Genomic DNA, 19,886 nt, shown 5'->3' with positions numbered 1-19,886 from the left:
TGTTGTGCATTCCCTTTCTTTAGCATTTTAATGTACCTTTGGTTGCTATTAACATTCATTTTCATAGAAGAGCTTAGGAGAATTAAAATGCTCGTGGCAAGTACTCTTTTGAAGTACTCTTTGGTTCCATCTTGGGCTGCCATATGGCTGGAATTTCCCAGACATACACGGGATTCGTTTGTTGAAAACGGCATCCGGGCATATGGCAACCCATCAGAAGTGTCATTTATTTGCCCCCCACCCCAATAAAGCTCAACAACTTTTGTGTCCGGATTTTCACTTTTTTAAATATGGCAACCCTAGTTCCATCTCTATCAGATTTAATTTCAAATCTATGCCAATAATGTGCTGCCATCTGGTGGCTCCATTACAACCCATCGTCCAGCATTGTAGACTGGAGGCGCATTACATTAAGGCTCCAAGCATCTGGGTGCTATAACAAAACCTTTCCAAACCTCCTAAAAAGGGTTCATGGGCTATTTTCAAGATAACAATTGGGAGATGTGTTAGACATTTCCCAGGTCTGTTATATCTCAAGACATTTAAGCACTTTTGTATGTCACTGTCAGCACCGTGAACTGTCCCTTAACAGGCTGTTAATGAGTGTGTTCTAGTGTCACTGAATTTTTACAGCTTCAGAGCTCTCCGTACAGCTGTAGATGCAGGAGACCGCACACAAAGGCCACAGGTGGGACTGAGTTCTGTCTGCTGCCCCTAGCCAAGTCCATTCTGTGTAACATCTCCTTTAAAAAATAGGCACCTGCCAAATGAAATAAGCACCACCCCTTCCAAAGGGTTTTTGGACTGGTTACTTGTGGTGCAATATGATATTACTATGCCAGTCACATGCATAGTCCCACTTGCCACCAAAACAATTTGCTTTCCTTAGAATCATCTGATGAGCAGAGTTTGATCCTGCTGCTTTGGCTGCATGCACCAGTTCCCATCAGGGGAACTGCAGGGCCTGGCAAATGGAAAGGAATGTAATGGGCAGAGGCTTAGCAAGTCCTGAGGGTACCGGGGTCGACAAATTTTTTGTCACCCCCCAGGACGGCGCCTGTACGGCACCCGGTACGGAGTGCACATGTGCGGAATTCTGCACATGCACACTCCCTATGGGGTTAGAGTGCAAATGCGCGGGATGCCACACATGCGCACTCCGTACAGGGCCGCCGTGCAAGCGGCAGCCTGTACAGACTCGCATGGCAGCCCCTACAGAGTGTGCATGTGTGGCATCCAGCGCATGCGCACTCCGACCCTGTACGGAGTGTGTGTGTGCAGAATTCCACACATGCACACTCTGTACCGGGTGCCGCTCGCGGGCCCGCCCCTCGCTGCCACGCCAAGCGAGGCTCGCAGCGTGATGAAGCTTGGGGGTAAGGGGCACGCCAAGTGTTGCCCCCTCCAGGGTGGAACACAGGGCGCCCCGCCTCCATCACCCCCACCTTCCTACGCCACTGGCAATGGGCACAGCCATCAAAGAATTGAGCCTCATGCACCAGCACATATCACCAGGACAACAGCAGAGGAGTGTGGTCCTGTGAAAATGGCCGCAATAACCAAATTGGATCCCCTGGAGGGCCAAGATTGCTCTGCCAGCTGGGGGTTCCTAAAACTATAGGGACATCTGAGCTAGTCTAGATTTAAAAAAGTGTGAAAAACACACTGTGGTGCTCAAGTCCTAATGGCAGAGTGGTACAAAGACCAGAGCTTGCAGTCAGTCACCCCATCGCTTTCTTGCAAGGCCTGCTGCTATTTCATGGTGTGCCAGCCATGCGGAATTCACACGTTTTCTCAAACAGCACCTGTTAATTTGCACCTTAGGCAATTGTGCACTTCATTCCTGTCCTATTTATACTGCTAATGCAGTGGCAACTTAAGTTTCAGCTGTTCCTCTACACAGTACCAGTGCAGAACAAAATAGAGCACTTATCTCTTATGCCCCTGTATTACGATGGGAGTGGAAAATGGAAAGGAAAAAAAATCCCATTTGAAAAGGACACGTGTCTAGACAGAACAAGCACCTGCTCAGTTTCAGAACCATTTGCAACATGGGTGGGAAACCCAGTCTAGTCAATCAACAACTCCCAACACCCAATTAATTGGCTATGCTAATTGGAGTTGATGGACTTGCTGGACACCAATAGCTGGAGGACCACAAGTTCCCTGTGACCCTGATCTACAAAGTTGCTTTATTCTTAGTGGGTAGATGCCAAATAATTATTCTAGCCTATCTTGACTGCCAGACTATATATTCAAATGCATCTTCATAGCTGCATCTGCAGTGTTTTTGAATAGCAGCTGTACTGCACCCCCACCGCTGTTAAGATTGCAACCACAGCAGATGGAAGGGAATTTTACCTTCATCCCATGCTAGTCTGGATAAAATTGCCCTCTGAAAGCCACTTGCCCTTGGCCTAGAAACGTAAGCAGCTGCCCTCCTGAGGCAAACTGCAGTTTCAGTGGTACTTGTTAGACACTGGCACTCTGTACACACTAACAGCATGGGGGGGGGGGAGTGAGAGAAGAGCTAAAAAACTGCTCCAACAAAATCTGCTTGTTTTGAAATCACCAGTCTTGACTTCCAATGAAAAGAGGAGAGCAAGGCAAACCTCTTGATTAGCAGGAAATAGGAGTGGGTTGGCCACCATCCAACTCATTTCATGTTCTCTGTGGCTGGAACAAATTACATTTCTAAAATTGAGTTATTACTTAACCTATTTATTAAATCTGCATATATTTGCAAATAAACATGGCATGCCTGAAGGGGCATTATTTTGTTTTCAGATGATGCACATGTGTAATAGCAGCATTTTAAAAGATGCATTCCCTGATGCACGAGGAAAAAGGGGGAGAGACTTCTTTTAAAATGCCAACTTTGTTTTCAGAAATCTGCTGCCCAATTGATCAGGGACTCCTTTTCAATTCAAAGCTCCTTCTCTCTCCCTCACTCCCCAAACTGTGCTGGTGGACACTAAAGTTGTCCCGGCTTTCTTTCGTTACTGTACTTCATAAACCAACTCTATAGGAGCATTTAAGAAAAAAAGTTTTTTTTCTCTCTCTCTAAAAAACGCCGCTTTCTAGGTGTGGGATAACGAGCTTCAAATAACCAATATGCTTAAAGTCTGATTAATGCATGAATATGTTAAAGACCATATAGTAAGCTATCCTGCCAGGCTTAGCTCACCTTGGAACTAGGTAATCAAGTCTTTGTTCCTATTGAGTTCACCATGTGAGAACATCTGATCTGGCTGCTCCAGCTCAGACCACATGGCTCTCGCAAACCACTCTCAAGTTTCTATACCAATAATTTAGATACTTTCACCATTTCATAACTATGCCACGTTTTACTGCCTGTGCAATTTTCTGAAGCACATGAATCTGACCTTTGGAGAGTTCGTAAGGAAACTTATTTTGTAGCTTACCAAACGTGTGGCCTTTTTGCTATGCTGGGGTAAGAGAGAAACTTTGGCACTCACTTTAAAGGACATATTTTAAAGGTCTAACAGCCTGTATTTCCATGCTTTACTCTGCTGCATATTTTGTGATGCTTGTTAACCAAACGTGAATGAGAAAAATTCAGAAGTCACTTTCCATGCATCCCATTGCTGGCTTTGACTCCTTTGAACACGTTAGGAAAATTATGCTGCACTGAAGCCTAGTGGTGGCTGCTGCTGTCGATTCAGTACTTACCTTGAGATATACTTGCCTTGCTGGACCACCTGGACTTGCAGGTTGGACCAATTCAAAATGATGTTTAAGCTTTTAGTGTGCCTACTTGGGGATGGATGGTCTTCAGACCAGGATCAGGATGTGCTCATTGAGCACCAACTGTAATAAATAGCTTCAGATAAGCACAGATTATGACTTTTGCTGGCCACTGCTTGTCATTTTATACGTTTTCACAGGAGTATGCAGAGTTGCAGATGGAATTGGCCCTTCCTGGTTTCCATCCCACCTGCCCCTCAACAAGGGCCTGTGTCATTTGCACCGGGTGAAAGAATGAATCTCGGACAACTGAGCAAGCTGGAGACACTTTGGGAAGAAGATCAGGCTTTATTGGTTAAGCCAGACATGTCTGATTTTGTTTTTTGTTTTAAAACCAAAATAAATAAAAGTCAGGCTGTGAGTTTGAGGGGAGCCCTAGGGTAGCGCTAGCCCTGAACAGGCAACCTCCCTCTCTCCACTGGCCCCTGGCTTTGGCAAAGGTTAGACACTAGGATTTCTCTCTCTCTCTCTCTGCAGAGCTAAAGAACAAATATTGCAGTCCCACATAAACCCTTTTGTTGACAGCCTACCCCCAAATAGTGGGCATCACTTTTGGAATGTGCTGTTCCCACTAGTGAAGCAGCACAGATTCTTACGATTATAGAAAAGTATTTATTCACAAGATGGCACATTCTTTTGGTATGGCTGGCAGCACACACAGAAAATAGATGGGGACAGTTGGAAGCTGTATGTCTCTCAATAACGCCCAGGGGTCAGACAGATGAATACAGATCTGGACATCTCCTGTCAAAGACAGCAAAGATGTTTAGGTTTTCTTTTCTTTGAGGGATGGGAAAGCTCTGATGTGACATGGCATGGCAGCATACACAGACCACATTCAGAAGCTCAGGAGATTAACACAGAATAGAAACAGGCTTAGGCAGAAGTGCAACAGTGGGTGCATGCTATGTGTTCTGTCCAAGAGGGAAGGCTCAACCTAGTACAGAATTTCTCTCTTCAACAGCCTTGCCAATCAAGTCATTGCTGCCATTGCCACCAAATGACATTGTGATGACCGCACGGGGGGGGGGGGGGAAGGGACAGCCAAAGCACTGAGGTACATTCTATCACTGGCAGACCACTGTGTAATTACTGTGATTGAAAGCAGTTGCCAGATATCAGCAATGGGTTAAAAAAAAAAGACAGAGCCAAGAAATGGCATCAATTCCTGTTGCAAAGGCCACAAAGTAGAAGGGGTTGACTGTGGCCATGCTTGAGCCTCTCGGCTGCAGGTGGAAGATAAATGACATTAACGTTCCTAAGATCAGTCAGTATATTCCAGTGTGCACATGGATGAGGAAGCAGCAAGAAATCTCATGTGGGATCAATTTTGAGCTATCTTGTTAGCACACTACCTACTGAGAGGGGCCCTGCTCAGGCAACGGCTAGGAAAGCCCCAACACCCGAGGGGCCCCAGAAAGGCAGAAGACTACAGCAACATAAAGTTAGGGAGGTTCACAGAAAAGATCCTTGGAACTACCTCAAAACCCTTTTCTTAAAGCCATAATGTTTAATTGGTTTCACTGTGTCTCTCCCCGCTCCCCAATTACGGCTGTGTTTGAGAAGCTGTGTAATTCAGGAGAAAGCCAATGAGAAGTAGGTACAAGCTACTCCATAGTGGAAGTGCATGCCGTCCTAAACTCTGCTCACACAGTCTAAGCACAGAGCTAGGAGAACACAGGGCAAGAATCTATCCAGCAACAAGGAAACTGGGTGTTTATATCCAGGTTTGAGCCTCCTGGGACAAGTACAGTAGTGGTACCTCTGGTTGCGAACAGGATCCGTTCCAGAGGTCCGGCCGTATACTGAAGCTTTCGCAACCGGAGAGACCGCTTCTGCGCATGTGGCAAAACACTTCCGGGGTTGCCGCTTTCGCAACCCGAAGTTTACGTTACCCAAGGTTAACATAACCCGAGGTTCCACTATATCTACCTTGCTAGAAAGCTCTGTGGAGGTCAGAGACACCGACATAAAAATGTTTCTAGTAGGCTACATATCAATTATGCTAAGTTGTTGTGACTCAGGTCTCATCCAAAAGTTTTGCAATGACAGAAAATAGATCTTTTCTTTAAAAAACAAATACTTCATCCGCCAATTCTATATACACAAGTAGTCCTTTAAAAGCATTGCTAAACTCAAAGTTAAGACTGAAATAATCATTATGGAAGTAATTTATGAAAGAGGTGTGCAGCAAAGGTGGATTCCCATTTGCATGAAACTCAGGAAAAAAAGTGCAATGTGACTATAGCCCATGAAGGGGCGGGGGGAACATTAAATTCTGCTCAAGTAATAGTAGAGAGACTCAAATTTTGCTTTACATGTGGTATTACAGGCAAGAGTGTGATCTAAGAATCAGCCCCAACATTTTCCTATACAAAACATTAGTTCATGGGTATTTTTTTATTCCCAAGTGTAGTTTTCTCTTGGTCAGAACCTGAAAGATAAGCAAACCTGGAGGCTGAAAGAGAAGTGGCTTTGGTGACTGTATAAAAGATTCTTTATAGTGTCCACTGTATACCAAGTTCCTACCCAGGAAGGGATATTAGGACTACAAATGGTGGAAGTTTTGAAAAGAGCACGCCCCTCCCGCAAACAGATTAGTGCCTGGGCTGAGTTATAACATCATTAAAGGGGGAGGGACCCCTCCTGAAAGAAGAGTGCCTGAATTTGAGCTGTCTGTGCGTGTATTCAGTATGGGTAATGCTAGGCTGCTAAACCACAAGAAACAGCAGCAGTGATTTAGGGTGCTAGCCCAGGATTTTCAGTACTAGGGTTGTCGTGCTTAAGGAAAGGGAATCTAATCTCATTACACAACTGAAGAGTTATGCCAGATCAAAAACTTCTAGAGAGGAAAATGGAATGAAAAGACATCATTCCTCTCATCCTTCCAGGTGGGCACATTTGTGTTTGTGATTTAAAAGCAACGCCTGCCTCCTGAATCACTGTTGGGTTGGAGACAATGGCTCAGGCATCATCTGGAGTCATCACAGTCTCAAAAGAGAGACACTTGTTTGGAACGCAAATACCAGTCCCTCTAAATCCCTCATTCTGGGGACTGGTTAGTCCCAGGGTTGTCAGAAAGGACATGGGCTTGTGCTGGAGTGATAACACACTGTTCCAGAAGTTTGATCTACAGCACACAGAAGATAAAACCTAACATGAGCATTCTGGACAGGGTCATTGAAGAGGCAGTTCCTCAAGAGCAAACAAGAGATTAATAACAGGCGCCTTAAGTTAGCTTACAAGGTCTATAGTTAAGGACATAGAAAGGAAGTGAGCAGACAGAGAAACACACACAGTGCGCTGCAGAAACCAGTCCAAGAGTATTTAAGACAAGCCCTTGAAAGAGTCGAGGTTGAAGGCAGTGTCCAACAAGCGCTGCAGCTCAGTCAGATGGTTCTTTTTGTTGCCTGTGGCTGGCGCGGCAGCAGGTTCACGTCCAGCATACCTAGCGTGTGGAAAGGAGAAATAGAAAGATGGCAATTTGTAGCTGGTGTCCATAAACTGCTCATCTGCAGTCACACTGGCCCTATATGGGATAGGCAGAGTTCGAGACCGGGGGTGTACTTTGGGCCCTGTAGCTCCGTGCTTTTCTGCTCCTGGATCAGCTACCACAAAGTCACGTGCGGGTTTTTGTTGCCTGTGTTCTTCAGCAGCGGTTGCCCCACCCCTTCTTTGCCCTCGCCCCCCAGTTTTCTTGCCAAAACAAGGTTTCCATGGGAAACTCCAGCCGGTAGACCAATTTTCATGCACACCTGTCAATTAACTGACATCACTGGAGTTTCCCATGGAACCAGCGTGTTCCCCCGTCTCCCCCCACCATAGGCAAATTTTGATAGGTGGGCAGGATTGTTCAGCTATCAGTTACCCAATGCAACTGGTGAAGGAGGATAAGGAATTTGGCCTGCTGGGTCACAAAGGTCCTCCAACTTAGGCTTAGGTCATTTATGTGCCCCAGTGCAGCTCAAATACCCCACAACCGTCAGTTCCCAGCACAACTGTTGCTGCTGAATTATAGACTATGTCCAGTTATCAAGCCGTCAAGACTAATTGCAGCCGTTTAGAGTCGTCAACAGGTTTTCCACACTTATCAGCCTATCACCCATTCCCACCACCCTTCTGAGTAATACCCCTCCCCACTCCCCCACTATATTTAAGGATCTGGTGACTTCTGTTTCAGTGTATCTGAAGAAGTGTGCATGCACACGAAAGCTCATACCAGCAACTAACTCAGTTGGTCTCTAAGGTGCTACTAGAAAGAATTTTCGATTTTGTTTTGACTATGTCCAGTTATGTAAGCCCAGTTATGTAAGCCCACAGTGCTGTGATATTTCCAGGGTCCCCTAACCTGTTCCCAGATGGTCGAGTCCAGACCTCCCTTAAAATACTTCTGCCACAACCTATGCTGCTCTTTCTGCATTCTTACTCGAGTACATTCACACCAGGCATGTGGAGGGAGAGACGTTTACCTTGGAACCCACCCACACCAGAGCAGAGACAGTTTAAACATTCATTTAAGTACCATAACAAACAAAACAGATGGTCACGGTATACCAATTTCCCAACTTAAAACAACTGTCCTAATTTTCATGACCACTATCCTCTTTTACATATGCTTTCCCAGCCTGCTCCAGCTGCAGCACCACTTGCAAGGCAATCTACCACCAACTACTACTCTGTTCTGTGGGAAGGATCCTGGTGATTTTTTAAATATGTTAACGGGGTTTGTGTTCTCAAAATATGCAAATTTATGTTACTTGTAAGCTGCCTTGGAAAAGCGGGATAGATTAATAATTGTAAAAAAATAAATAAAGTAACAAACATTCCTTTATTATAACCAGGCCTTTGGCCATTAACGGTTTGTAATCTTTTATATGGGTTTATTGGTTTGCTTGCTTGTCTGTTTTCATTACGTGTTTTGTGTTCTCAATTTTATTTTGCATACCACCCTGAAATCTCCGAAAGATCAGTATAAAAATTGAAAAAATAAATAATTTTTTGTCACATCTCATTCCCTCTGTCTCTCACAGCTTTCCAATAGTCATTTTCCAACTGACACTCTGTCATTCGCTAGCTCAGTTTGACGTTTTGTTCCACTCCCCTACTGTCCAAGAAGAATGAGTGGAAGGAATGATCGCCACAACTGTATCTACCTCCAGAGCAAATATCTGAAGCTTGGCCTCCACCCACTGATCTGGCACCTGACTGTCAGAAGGTGATCCTTACCACACTGGCTTTGCCCGGTCAATGGTTGTGCGGAGTCTGGGCTTCACGTAATCATAGTATCCTTGGTTTTTGTGCTCTTCTTGACACCAAACAAGGTCTGCGTTTGGGTATTTATGGAATTCCTTCAGCAGAAGATCAAATGGGAATGGCGACAGCTACAAACAACAGAAAGTTTATAGTTCACAAGGACTGTGACCACCCAGCAACAGACAAGTTGTGGTGGGAAAAACAGCAGCCTTCGTTTGTTAGTTCTATGCAGTAAGAAACAGGTTGCATGCAGCCTTTTTCTTTTAGTAAAAAGCTTTTGGAGTCCAGAAATATACTTCTTAATCCCAGCAACATTATACTATTTGAAGTTTGAGGTTACTCTTGAGGCCAAATGCAAATGTAGCTACAACTGTATGACATGGGCACAAACCACTTTTCCTTGAAAGTAAAGGCAGATTGCAAGAATATTTACCTCCGTCCTTGTTCATAGATCAGGTGGGGAAGGAACAAACCCCCAGGGCTTAATGGAGATGTCCACTATAGGAAACTCAGCTGACCTGAATCTCTTAAGTACTGTATTCTGCAAATTGCTGCTCAACACCATTAAAAGTCTGTTTCTAGAATGAGCTCCTTGTTATATGTCTGCAGCATCCTTGAACACTAAATGCTCCTACTTCAGAACTTTAGTCTGTAGGGCTCAACTGAAGTACTAAAGTGTGTCCCCTGGAGGGGTTTTATTGCCTCCAGAGCAGTACTTGGAAGGTCAGACTAGGCTATCAAGCCAAGAGGTTTGGGAGTATCAATTTAAAATTCAGCCCATACCTCCTCCTAAAATGCCTTTCAGTTTAAAGAGAGAATCTAAAACACTTCATTTCAGACCTCAGAAGGTCACACTACAGACTCGCATTGACAAATTTAAGCAACAGAAATAGTTCCTGCTCCCCCCTACCTGCTCCACCCTTGTGATCGCCACTTCTGCTTCCATCTCCCGAGTCTTGCGCTCTCGGGTGAGTTCATAGTAGATTTTACCAGTGCAGAAGAGAACTCGCTTCACCCCCTCTGGATTCTGCGCAGCAGGACCATTTTCTGGGATGACACGCTGGAAATGAGTCCCTGCAAAGGAGAAGTCTTTTTTTGTTTGTTTGTTTGAAAAAACAACCTTATTTATATTAGTCCCATCAGCAAGTCTGGTGCATTACAGACCACAAGAGGATAGGTTCCTGGCTATAGGGAGCTTACAATCTAAAAGTTCAACACAGGGAAAACAGAAGAAAGGAGGTAGGGGTAAACAGGAAAAGAAAATGCTGTTTCAGTTGAACAAGCTTAGGGTTAGTTACAGATCAGTTAATGCACCCATTTCAGAGACAATTAGCCCCGTCAGACACAACGTTTAATTACACAGTGTTTACATGGACAAGACTAAGCTAAATAAATATGATTAATGTAGAACCAATAAGAGCTATGCAAATGATGCTTAAGGAAATTCTGGTTCTCAGCTGCCCATCTTGAACTTTTGAGTTCCTATATTAGAATTAAACAGCAGTGGAGAACTGGTTCTTATGCATGGTTCTCTTCACAGGGACTTGAAGCAGGGGTGGAGCAAGGGGGTGCGTTGGGGGCGGGTCACCCCGGGTGCCACCCTGGAGGGGATGACACTCTGGGCGCTCCTCCCTGTGACACCCAAGCCGAGCCCCACTGCCCGGTAAAAAGCCACGCTGCTTTCTGCTTCTTCCGGCTGCCAGCGGAGATAACGGGCGGGCCTCCGCCGGCAGCCGGAAGAAGCAAGAAGCAGCAACGTGCGTGCCGACTGCTAACCTGCTTGGTGTGCACTTTGCTTTTTCCGGCTCAGCCGCAAAATGCAAAGTGCACGCTGAGCAGGTTTGCGAGCAAGCTGCAGAGTGTGGCATGCACTACGGAGCGATACCGTGCCCCCGGGTTTGCCACTCCGGGTGGCAAAGCGGCTTCCTTCGCCACTGACTTGCAGCAAGTCAGAAGCAAGGCAAGGCACTGCCTTGCAAACACGCTGTGTACCACAGCAGCAGCAAAGCCAGCAAGTTGGTTCCCTTAGACCTGGGTTCCAAAGCTCCCAGGTATAGTGGCTTCAAGGGCATGGTTTTATTTATGGTGATGACATCTGGGGTGGGGGAAAGGTGATTTTGTTTTGTTTTGATTATGTATTTCGATCTTGTATTATTATGCTGTGAACTGCCCTATGATCTACGGATGAAGGGTGGTATACAAATTTAATAAATAAAATTAAATCTGTCTCTGAGCATGCAGAAGAATCGAGAAACATCAACCACCATTGTGGGGTATTATGATCCTCTAGGAAAGAAAGACAAAGCAACCGATGCAGCACTGTGTTGTATTTCTGGCTTTGCTAATCCTGATTGTCAGGGGGCAACTGCTACTCTGCACTTGCAACCTGGAGAATGCCAAACTTAAAGACTGAGTTAGAGACCCCTTTGACTGGGTCTTGACACTCTTCAAGGGCATAATACTGAACCAGAGAACTGCGCTATCGAACTATTATTGTGGGACACTGGTGCAGTATTTAAAGTGCTGAATGTGAAGTTCTGCTGTATTCTCCCAGCAAACTGAATTAGAAATGAGATTCTACAGTGGCCTCCCAAATCAACCTTTCTAGGAATCTGCTCTGTCTAGCTATATTTCTAACTACCAGATGAAGAGAAAAGGAGATGGGAAGTGTGGGAGCAGGTATCCAGCTAAAACCTAGTCAGCAAACGTGCTTTTCATGGCCACACAAAAAAATGGACCAGGTTTTTCTGCAGAGAACAGCTGTCCCGAGTCAAGGCTACAGTTTCCTCACCTGACTACCAAGTCACATTATCTTCTGCCTGGCAGTGGAATACAAGGGAAGAAATTCCTCCCTGAACCCAGTCCCAAGCCTGCCGTACCTGGCAACATGTCATCAAAGCTGGAGCGAGCTTCAGGGTGACGCAACAGGGACTTTGGAGTGAAGACTATCAGCTAAGACAGGAAAGGAAAGAAAAAGGATTCCAGAGTTATAGCCAGCATGGGATGGAAACACTTCCTGAATTAAGTACTGAATTATTATACTTACATTCAGGAGTAAAAAACCCCAATAATCTGAAGTCAGTCAAACACAGATGTTTTGAAGTAGTAACAACGTGACCCAAAGTCTACTAGGAAAGCACTGTCTACCCAGACATGCCTAACACACACCAAGATGATGATAATTACCAGGAAAATAATATCAATTTTCATGCTTGTAATTCTGCCTTATTGAGTCATAATTGTTTTGCCATGATGAACTGCATCATACACACAGAATGACTTAGGGACGAATCTGTGAACCTCCAGACATTGCTAGACTCCGAACTCCCATAAAGCCCCAACCAGCATGGGCAGGGATGATGGGAGTAGCACCAGATCCCCAACTGCTGGCTCAAAGAACAGCAATACAAACGAGATACACAGAGGGCTGACTGCAGATTTAATTCCCCCTTAGTATTACTTTTGTGTGTGCCAATGAAGTGGTATTATGTTTTGAGTATTCAGTGTTCCTTACACTAGAGGGATGTGGGTGGCACTGTGGGTTAAACCACAGAAGGTTGGTGGTTTGAATCCCCGCAACAGGGTGAGCTCCTGTTTGTTCAGTCCCTGCTCCTGCCAACCTAGCAGTTTGAAAGCACCTCAAAGTGCAAGTAGATAGGTACCGCTCTGGCGGGAAGGTAAATGGCATTTCCATGTGCTGCTCTGGTTCGCCAGAAGCGGCTTAGTCATGCTGGCCACATGACCCGGAAGCTGTACGCCGGCTCCCTTGGCCAATAGAGTGAGATGAGCGCCACAACCCCAGAGTCGTCCGCAACTGGACCTAATGGTCAGGGGTCCCTTTACCTTTACCTTACACTATTGCAAAAAAATGCCAGTGTCAATGTCTTGTGAGTGAGCACAATGGTGTCAAATTTGCACTCACTGTGATACTGCAGGAGATCCTGAAACATACTGGATCATGCAGATCAACTGCTGGGGACAGCAAAACACTGCTGGGGACAGCTCGGGAAATAGAAGGTTTTAATGCAATTTTATGAAAAATAAAATAGATCCATCTTTGGTCTGGTCCAGCAAAGCTCTGAAGCCTCACTCTACTGGCATGACAGCTGGATTTGACCCAAACTAGCCTTTTTCCATCAGCAATGAGTCTTGACTCAGCCTTTCTAAATAATGAATGGGCAGGAGCTGCACAAATATTTATCAAGAAGAGCGACAAAGTTATGCAGCTTGAAGGAGAACCAAAATAATACATTCTGTCCAAAGGCATTCATTTAAGAAATCAGAAACAGAGCTCCTATGGAATTAGGTGCCGTAAAAATACAAAGGAAAAACACTTTCTGGATAATCAGAATTCATCAAGGATTGGTTGACTTGCCAGACCACTTCTAACTTATTTCTGGTTCCAGGCTAGTGGTTCCAGCTCTCTCATACAGCAAGGCTTTTGTCTTTCCTTGATGCATTGATAAGATAGAATTGCCAGGGGAACAAAAAGGCTCTACAGGTTCCCAAGTCATTTCATCATCCCACTTGTATTGTGTGCTGGACTTGGGGGGAGGAGAAAGCACATGCTCCTTCTGAAGTGAGGAAGTCATTCTACATACTGACCGGCTTCCGAAAGGGGAGAAGAATCTGCCTCCGCACAACATGGAAAAAGTTTGCTGGTGTGGAGCAGTTCACTACAATCCAATTGCAGTCATACAGCTGGCGCACATCAAAGTCATCTAGTTTCTTCAGGAGGAAAAAATACAAGAGCCATAGTTAATGGCTGGGAAATGCTGCAGGCGTAAACAAATAGTCAAACAGCCAAAACACAGCTGTAATAAAATCAATTGTACAATATATAGTGGTACCTCTGGATGTGAACGGGATCCATTCCGGAGCCCCGTTCGCATCCTGAGCAGAAAGCTTCTGCACATGATGTCATTTGACGTGTCTGTGCATGCGCGACCCACCGAACCTGGAAGTATGACCTTTAATACCCAGGTAGGAGTAACACAGCACTGAGACTCATAGAGGCTTCAAGGACATAACCTCATTCATGGCTGAGGACCAAGACACACAAGGCCGCCATTTCACATGTTACATTAAGAAGTCCTTTCCGGAACCACTTCTTGATATGCTCAAGAAATAGGGACTAGAGTGTGCTTACGCAAAAAAGGAAGGAGCAGGAAGTACTCTTACAGACTTAACTCACCGGGAAGACATCTGGATCGTCATTGCACATCTGCAGAAACCTCTCTGGTCTGGCAGAAGAGTGCTCAGGGCCCTGCAAAAACACAAGGACTTTCAAGGGTTTGGATTAAAACTTTATTGGCTAAACTGTATACTGACTGAAGCAGTTTAGGCACCAGCAGTAGCCAATACTGGTTGGGGAATAAGCCTTTGTTCCATAATTTTATCCTAAGGTTCTGACTGTGTCCCAATTTCATTGTTTAGCGAAAGGAATATAGCTGTCAAAGGCTTTGGCTTACTATCAGACTTTACAATGGCATTCAGAACACCAGGCTCTATTACTACTAATACTTCATCTTTAGCCATGCATAAACTTACAATGGAAGAGGCTATGCTAAATTGTTCCATAACCTGCAACATACTTATCAGGGTCTACTGCAGGCATCCCCAACCTTCGGCCCTCCAGATGTTTTGGAATACAATTCCCATCATCCTTGACCACTGTTCCTGATAGCTAGGGTTCATGGGAGTTGTACGCCAAAACATCTGGAGGGCTGCAGGTTGGGGATGCCTGGTCTACTGCCTTCCTATTCTCAGAGGAGCCTTTTCTATGAGGCAATTGCATGGGCCACGTCTATCTAAAATCTAAGTCTAAAACAGGCAAATCACTGTTTAGCAACAATAATGTATCCTTACCATGCCCTCCATGCCATGGGGCAGCAGCAGTACGATGCCATTTTGTCTCACCCATTTGGCCTGTCCAGAGCAGATGAATTGATCAATAATACACTGAGCTGTATTGTGGAAGTCACCAAACTGGGCTTCCCACACCACTAAAGCGTTGGGGCTGGCCATAGCAAAGCCTAGCTCAAATCCTGCAATGACACAGATGAAAAACAATATGCTTTTCTGGAACCTTATGAGTGGGAGACTCAAACAGTACCAAATTAACTTACCCTCGATTTCTGTAAGGAGCCATGAGATGTACTTACCTAGCACTCCATACTCCGAGAGGGAGCTATTGCAGACTGTATATGGAGCTTGGTTTGGCCACAGATGGTTCATGGGAATACAGGTCCTCTTGTCAACATTTTGATCATGCAAGACATGGTGTCGATGGCTGAAGAAGAAAAAAAGAAAGCCCTGCAATTTAACTGGTTAGAGTGACGAGGTGAGGCATTAAAGCAAGCACAAATACAGTCCAATCCTAACATGGAGTGAGGTACACCTAACCATACAGCTTTAATAGATTTACATTGCTCTGGTCAATGTGTTTCATTTGCAGCTGGAAAAGCTTTAGACCAAACTCATTTTTGTGACCTGCTGCTAGGTACAATGACACGTTGAGATGTAATGTAACCCCTTAGGAATGCATTCTTTTTTAGGTGGGCACTTTACCTGAATGTCCCTCTCTCAACATCCTGCCCGCTCAGTCGGATGTGGATTCCCTCTTTAAGAAGAGAGCCGAATGCCATGTACTCTGCTAATGCCCAGTCCACAGTTCTATTGTTAACCAACTCTCCACGTGTTTTTAGAATTCTGCTTAAACCTGCAGAGAGAGAGAGAAGAAAAAGTTTTCAGCCTGCCTTGAAGAAACTACAATGATTGACTCCAGAGTACAGTCTTAACTCTACGGATGACTCTAGGACAGCACTGTTCACATTTGTGCTTGAACTCAGCACCCAAAATACCTTGAAATACCGCTGCTCCAGAGAACGTGGGGTGAAAACATGAAAAACATTATAATATAAAGGTGCAAAAGAAAAAGCGGTGAAGGAGCCAAGTTGAAGGGTTCTGTTTTGAAGCAAGATCTCCTTCCACTAAAGCAAATCTACAGTGGACTGGGACATATTATATATGGAGAATTCCTAAACGTCCAAAGCAAACAAAGAACAGAAATCGATGAACGTTCATCAGTTGCTGAACATCTATCTGAAAGTGACTGAAGAAATTTGCAAAGGATGTTGTAAGCATATGGTCCTCACGGACCCCTGCAGACATGACTAGTACTTAGCCCACTGTGAGGCATGCTCAGTATGTGCTGGGCAAGAGCACAAGTGCCACAGAGTGTCCTCCTCTCCCTAGTGCTCAGATTATATGTGAGTCTCCCCATACAAGAACATCACTTCACTGAAACCCCTTCATGAGTAGGTTGTTTATCCACAGCATTCCCACACTGACTGGCTCACCGTGTACCTAAGAGCCCACCTAACCAACTAAAGTGGAATGGAATGTTAAGGATTATTATTAAATAGAAGCCCAGTATTGCCTTTTCTTGTGCAGCCTTCACTACATTGAAGATGAACCCTGAGGAATTAATGGCTATCAATGCGGAAAGTCATACCACCATGAATTGTGAAGTTTTCAACAGGCACTGAGCTGGCCACCTTTCCTATATGGCCCAAATCTTCTTCATTCAGACCAGTGGAAGGGCAAGTCATGCTTCTGGGTTGGCCATCCAGAGTGAAGAAACCTAGGGAAGTAAAGTAGAGCACATTTAATGAGGTGAGTCTCCCACTCATAGAACAGTGGAGGAAGATCTGGTTTCTGGAACACTAAACTATGTAAAAGTGGCCCATTCATTGCATTTCTGCTTTTGAGAAGAAGAAACTTGGCAAAGAAACCATCCTGAGCTAAACACTGAACACAATATTCCTTGCCAGAGCACCTGCAGAAAGGACAAAACTTGCTCATAAAGTGCCCCGCTCTTTACTGTCTGTGCATTTTGTTTACTAAGTGTGTAATGCTCACTTCTTCCTACAGTTTTTATGCGGGATTTCAGTACTCGGAGCATGGGGCAAGTATCTCTCTTTTTAGTGCCAGGAGCTGCATGTGTAATCCCTTGGCAGCAGAACTACCTTTTAACAAAAGGTACAGTATTAGGAAGCAGCCAGTGCCTACCAGGCCACGGAGAATCTAGCCAATGCTTGATGTGAAGGATTTTCTCATCCTTGGACCTGGCAAGGGCCTCTTCACAGATCTTATCATACTTGGAAATTTCCTCCTGAAATGCATAACCAACACAATATAAGAGTTAGAAGGGTGAGCCTAAACTGAAAAATTGGCATCAGGTTCATTCTAAGTAAAGAGAGTTCAGGAAGCATTCTATTCCATTATTATTCCTTTTATTCTTAAAAAATATTAAGATACTACTTTTCCTTTATAGGAAAATGCCAAAGCTGTTTCCAACATATTAAAGACCATGAAAACTAGTGAACAAAATGAAGACCACCAGAAAACAACAGCAGCAAAACCATGTGATATGGAATTTCAAGCTGCTCATTCAAGTTGACTGATGTTGACTTGTTTACTATATTTCCTTCCAACACAAAACGGCATTGTCCTACTACAATCAATATGGTCATAAAAAGGCAACACAGAAAATAACACAGCTGGGGGAGAATGTATACCCAGGAGACACCTCCTTTTTAAAAAGGAAAACGGCCCCGAAGTTGGAAGACATTGCCCATATGCTGCCATGGAACTCAGGCGGCATGAGGGTGGCACACAGACACAAGCATAGCTGTCAAGTTTTGGATTTGAAAATAAGGGATCAGCAGTCTCACCTATCCTGGGGACAGTCACATGTCAGTGGTGGGCGGAGCCAGAAGCAAAAGTGGGCGGAGCAGCAATGTAAACTCCAAGTGGGCTCGGGCTCGGAGCGGAGCAAAGAGGAGGGCAGCCATGTGCTCCACGCGATGGAGCCCCATCGTCTTCTTGTCTGATCCCATCAAAACAGGACAGGAAGCAGCAGCTGCTCAAAGTCAGCCAGGCTCCGCCCGCCAGCTAACCCTATTGGCCGGCTGAGGGGCTCGGCAGCAATTGATAGGAGCTGAAGCAGGGAGAGGAATACACCCCCCTGTAAGCACGGGAAACGGCTCCACCTTGCTTTGAGGGCTGAGGCTTTTCTCTCCAAGTAGGCAAGGTCTTCCCACCCAGTCCCTGGCCAGCAGGGGAGGAGCTGCTTCCATTAAAAACGGGAAATTTAAGGGAAATAAAAAATAAGGGAGAGCAGCGGGAAACTGCTTGAAATAAGGGAGAATCCCGGGGAAAACGGGATACTTGACAGCACTGGACACAAGTTATCTGTGCATTGGGTGGCAGGCTGAAATAAAATGACACGCTCTGCTACAAGTAAGGCATACTTTTGGGTTGGGGGTGAATTATGGAATTATCTAATGTTTCTGCCATGCTGCTCCGTTCGCTTCTTAAAGGTGTCATGTGAGGTGAGAGTGAAGCCTATTTGCTCCAAGTTAACCCCATCAGAATCTGCCAATAGTGCAGAATCCACAACAGCTTAAATAGTGCTAGATGGGGTGGGGAGATTGTGGTTGGATGATGTACACCATTGGGTATTTCAATCCTGGCCCCTCTAATCATGCAGGGTATGTATGCTCCTATTAAATCCTAACTCCCCTTCTGCATGGTATATTGGTGGGTCTGAGGATAGTGATTTTTCCCCATTCCCCTTGTTTACCTCCATTTGAGAGTCACCAACTTGTATTTTTAGTCTGCAAATAAAGGTAATCCTATCACATGGCAACACGAATAAATATAATTACAACTTATCTTAAATATGTATCACTCTGTATTGTTTTGATTATTTACAGAATGACAATAGGCTCTTAAACCCCTCTCCATGACAGTTAACTGTTAGACATTACACAATAAATGTGGTTTTAGACTGATCATAGAAAATTGTTCTAAGCTTAAGTGTAATATTTACAGGCCTAGAGTAGAGGAGAAATTCTGGGCCAAGAAATGCATTTTTTAAAGAGTTTTGATGTTCTGAAGTGTAACCACACATCATACTTAAACCTCTCTGATATTTTGTTCAGAGCTTCATCCTCCCCATTTATCAGAATGCTTCTGAAACCTCTTTATATTTCATTTATACAGTCGTACCTCATGTTATGAACGCTGCGTGTTGCGTTCGTCACGGAATACAAACGTGTCGAACCCAGAAGTACCGGAACGGGTTACTTCTGGGTTCGTCGAATTGCACATGCACAGACGCAGAAAATGACGTCGCGCGCATGTGCAGAAGCGCCGAATCGCGTCGCACACATGTGCAGACGCGGCACTTCAGGATACGGACCTTTCAGGTTGCGAACAGGGCTCTGGATCGGATCCTGTTCGTAACCAGAGGTACCACTGTACTAGATTCTTTTCCTGGTTCTTTTTCAAAAATGCTGTTACAACCTTCTGTATTCAGCTTGAGATGGTGACAGTTGATCTTGCCCTATATGCTAAAGTAAAATTTAGTTTGCACTTCTTTGACCTCAGTTGAGCTTCCTTCCGCTTAGTCATTAAAATAAGATTATACAACATCTTTAAGAGGTTAAAATGGGTCAGTAGTTCCAGATTGACTGTGAAGACATAAATGAATGTACCTCATACTCTGGCTGATTTACCACTCCTTGTGAAACTAGAGTCTCAGCATATTTCTGCAGCACCGGCTTCTGCTTTCGGATCTGCTTGTACATCAATGGCTGGGTGAACATTGGCTCATCCATTTCATTGTGCCCATTGCGCCTGTAGCATACCTAGCACATTTGGAGAAAAAAACATAAACCTCATTATGCTCCATCTTCGAAAACTAAAGGAAGTTCCAAGCACCAATTATTAACTATTTGGAGATATCTGATGCAAAGAAAAGTTCAGAGAGACTAATTGTGATGACATTTTAGCAA

The 19,886-nt window shown here is 44.7% G+C and overlaps 1 protein-coding gene across 4 annotated transcripts in view; it reads right to left on the bottom strand.

Moving 5' to 3' along the window:
* Positions 1-5,842: 5,842 nt before the first annotated feature.
* OGDH (oxoglutarate dehydrogenase) overlaps positions 5,843-19,886 on the bottom strand; it is a 52,918-nt gene continuing 38,874 nt past the window's right edge. For all 4 annotated transcript variants that reach the window (XM_033171977.1, XM_033171979.1, XM_033171976.1 and 1 more), the window contains 12 exons: positions 19,587-19,739; positions 17,095-17,197; positions 16,538-16,666; positions 15,592-15,742; positions 15,186-15,313; positions 14,890-15,068; positions 14,216-14,287; positions 13,627-13,749; positions 11,901-11,973; positions 9,932-10,095; positions 8,995-9,149; positions 5,843-7,216 (listed from right to left, as the gene is read on the bottom strand). In XM_033171977.1, the coding sequence (XP_033027868.1) occupies positions 7,096-7,216; positions 8,995-9,149; positions 9,932-10,095; positions 11,901-11,973; positions 13,627-13,749; positions 14,216-14,287; positions 14,890-15,068; positions 15,186-15,313; positions 15,592-15,742; positions 16,538-16,666; positions 17,095-17,197; positions 19,587-19,739 (1,551 nt within the window). In that variant the 3' untranslated portion in view covers positions 5,843-7,095. The remainder of the gene's footprint in view (positions 7,217-8,994; positions 9,150-9,931; positions 10,096-11,900; positions 11,974-13,626; positions 13,750-14,215; positions 14,288-14,889; positions 15,069-15,185; positions 15,314-15,591; positions 15,743-16,537; positions 16,667-17,094; positions 17,198-19,586; positions 19,740-19,886) is intronic.

The sequence above is a fragment of the Lacerta agilis genome, chromosome 15, assembly GCF_009819535.1.
Source record: "Lacerta agilis isolate rLacAgi1 chromosome 15, rLacAgi1.pri, whole genome shotgun sequence".
Lineage (NCBI taxonomy): Eukaryota > Metazoa > Chordata > Lepidosauria > Squamata > Lacertidae > Lacerta > Lacerta agilis.
This window is presented reverse-complemented; position numbering and strand designations above follow the sequence as displayed.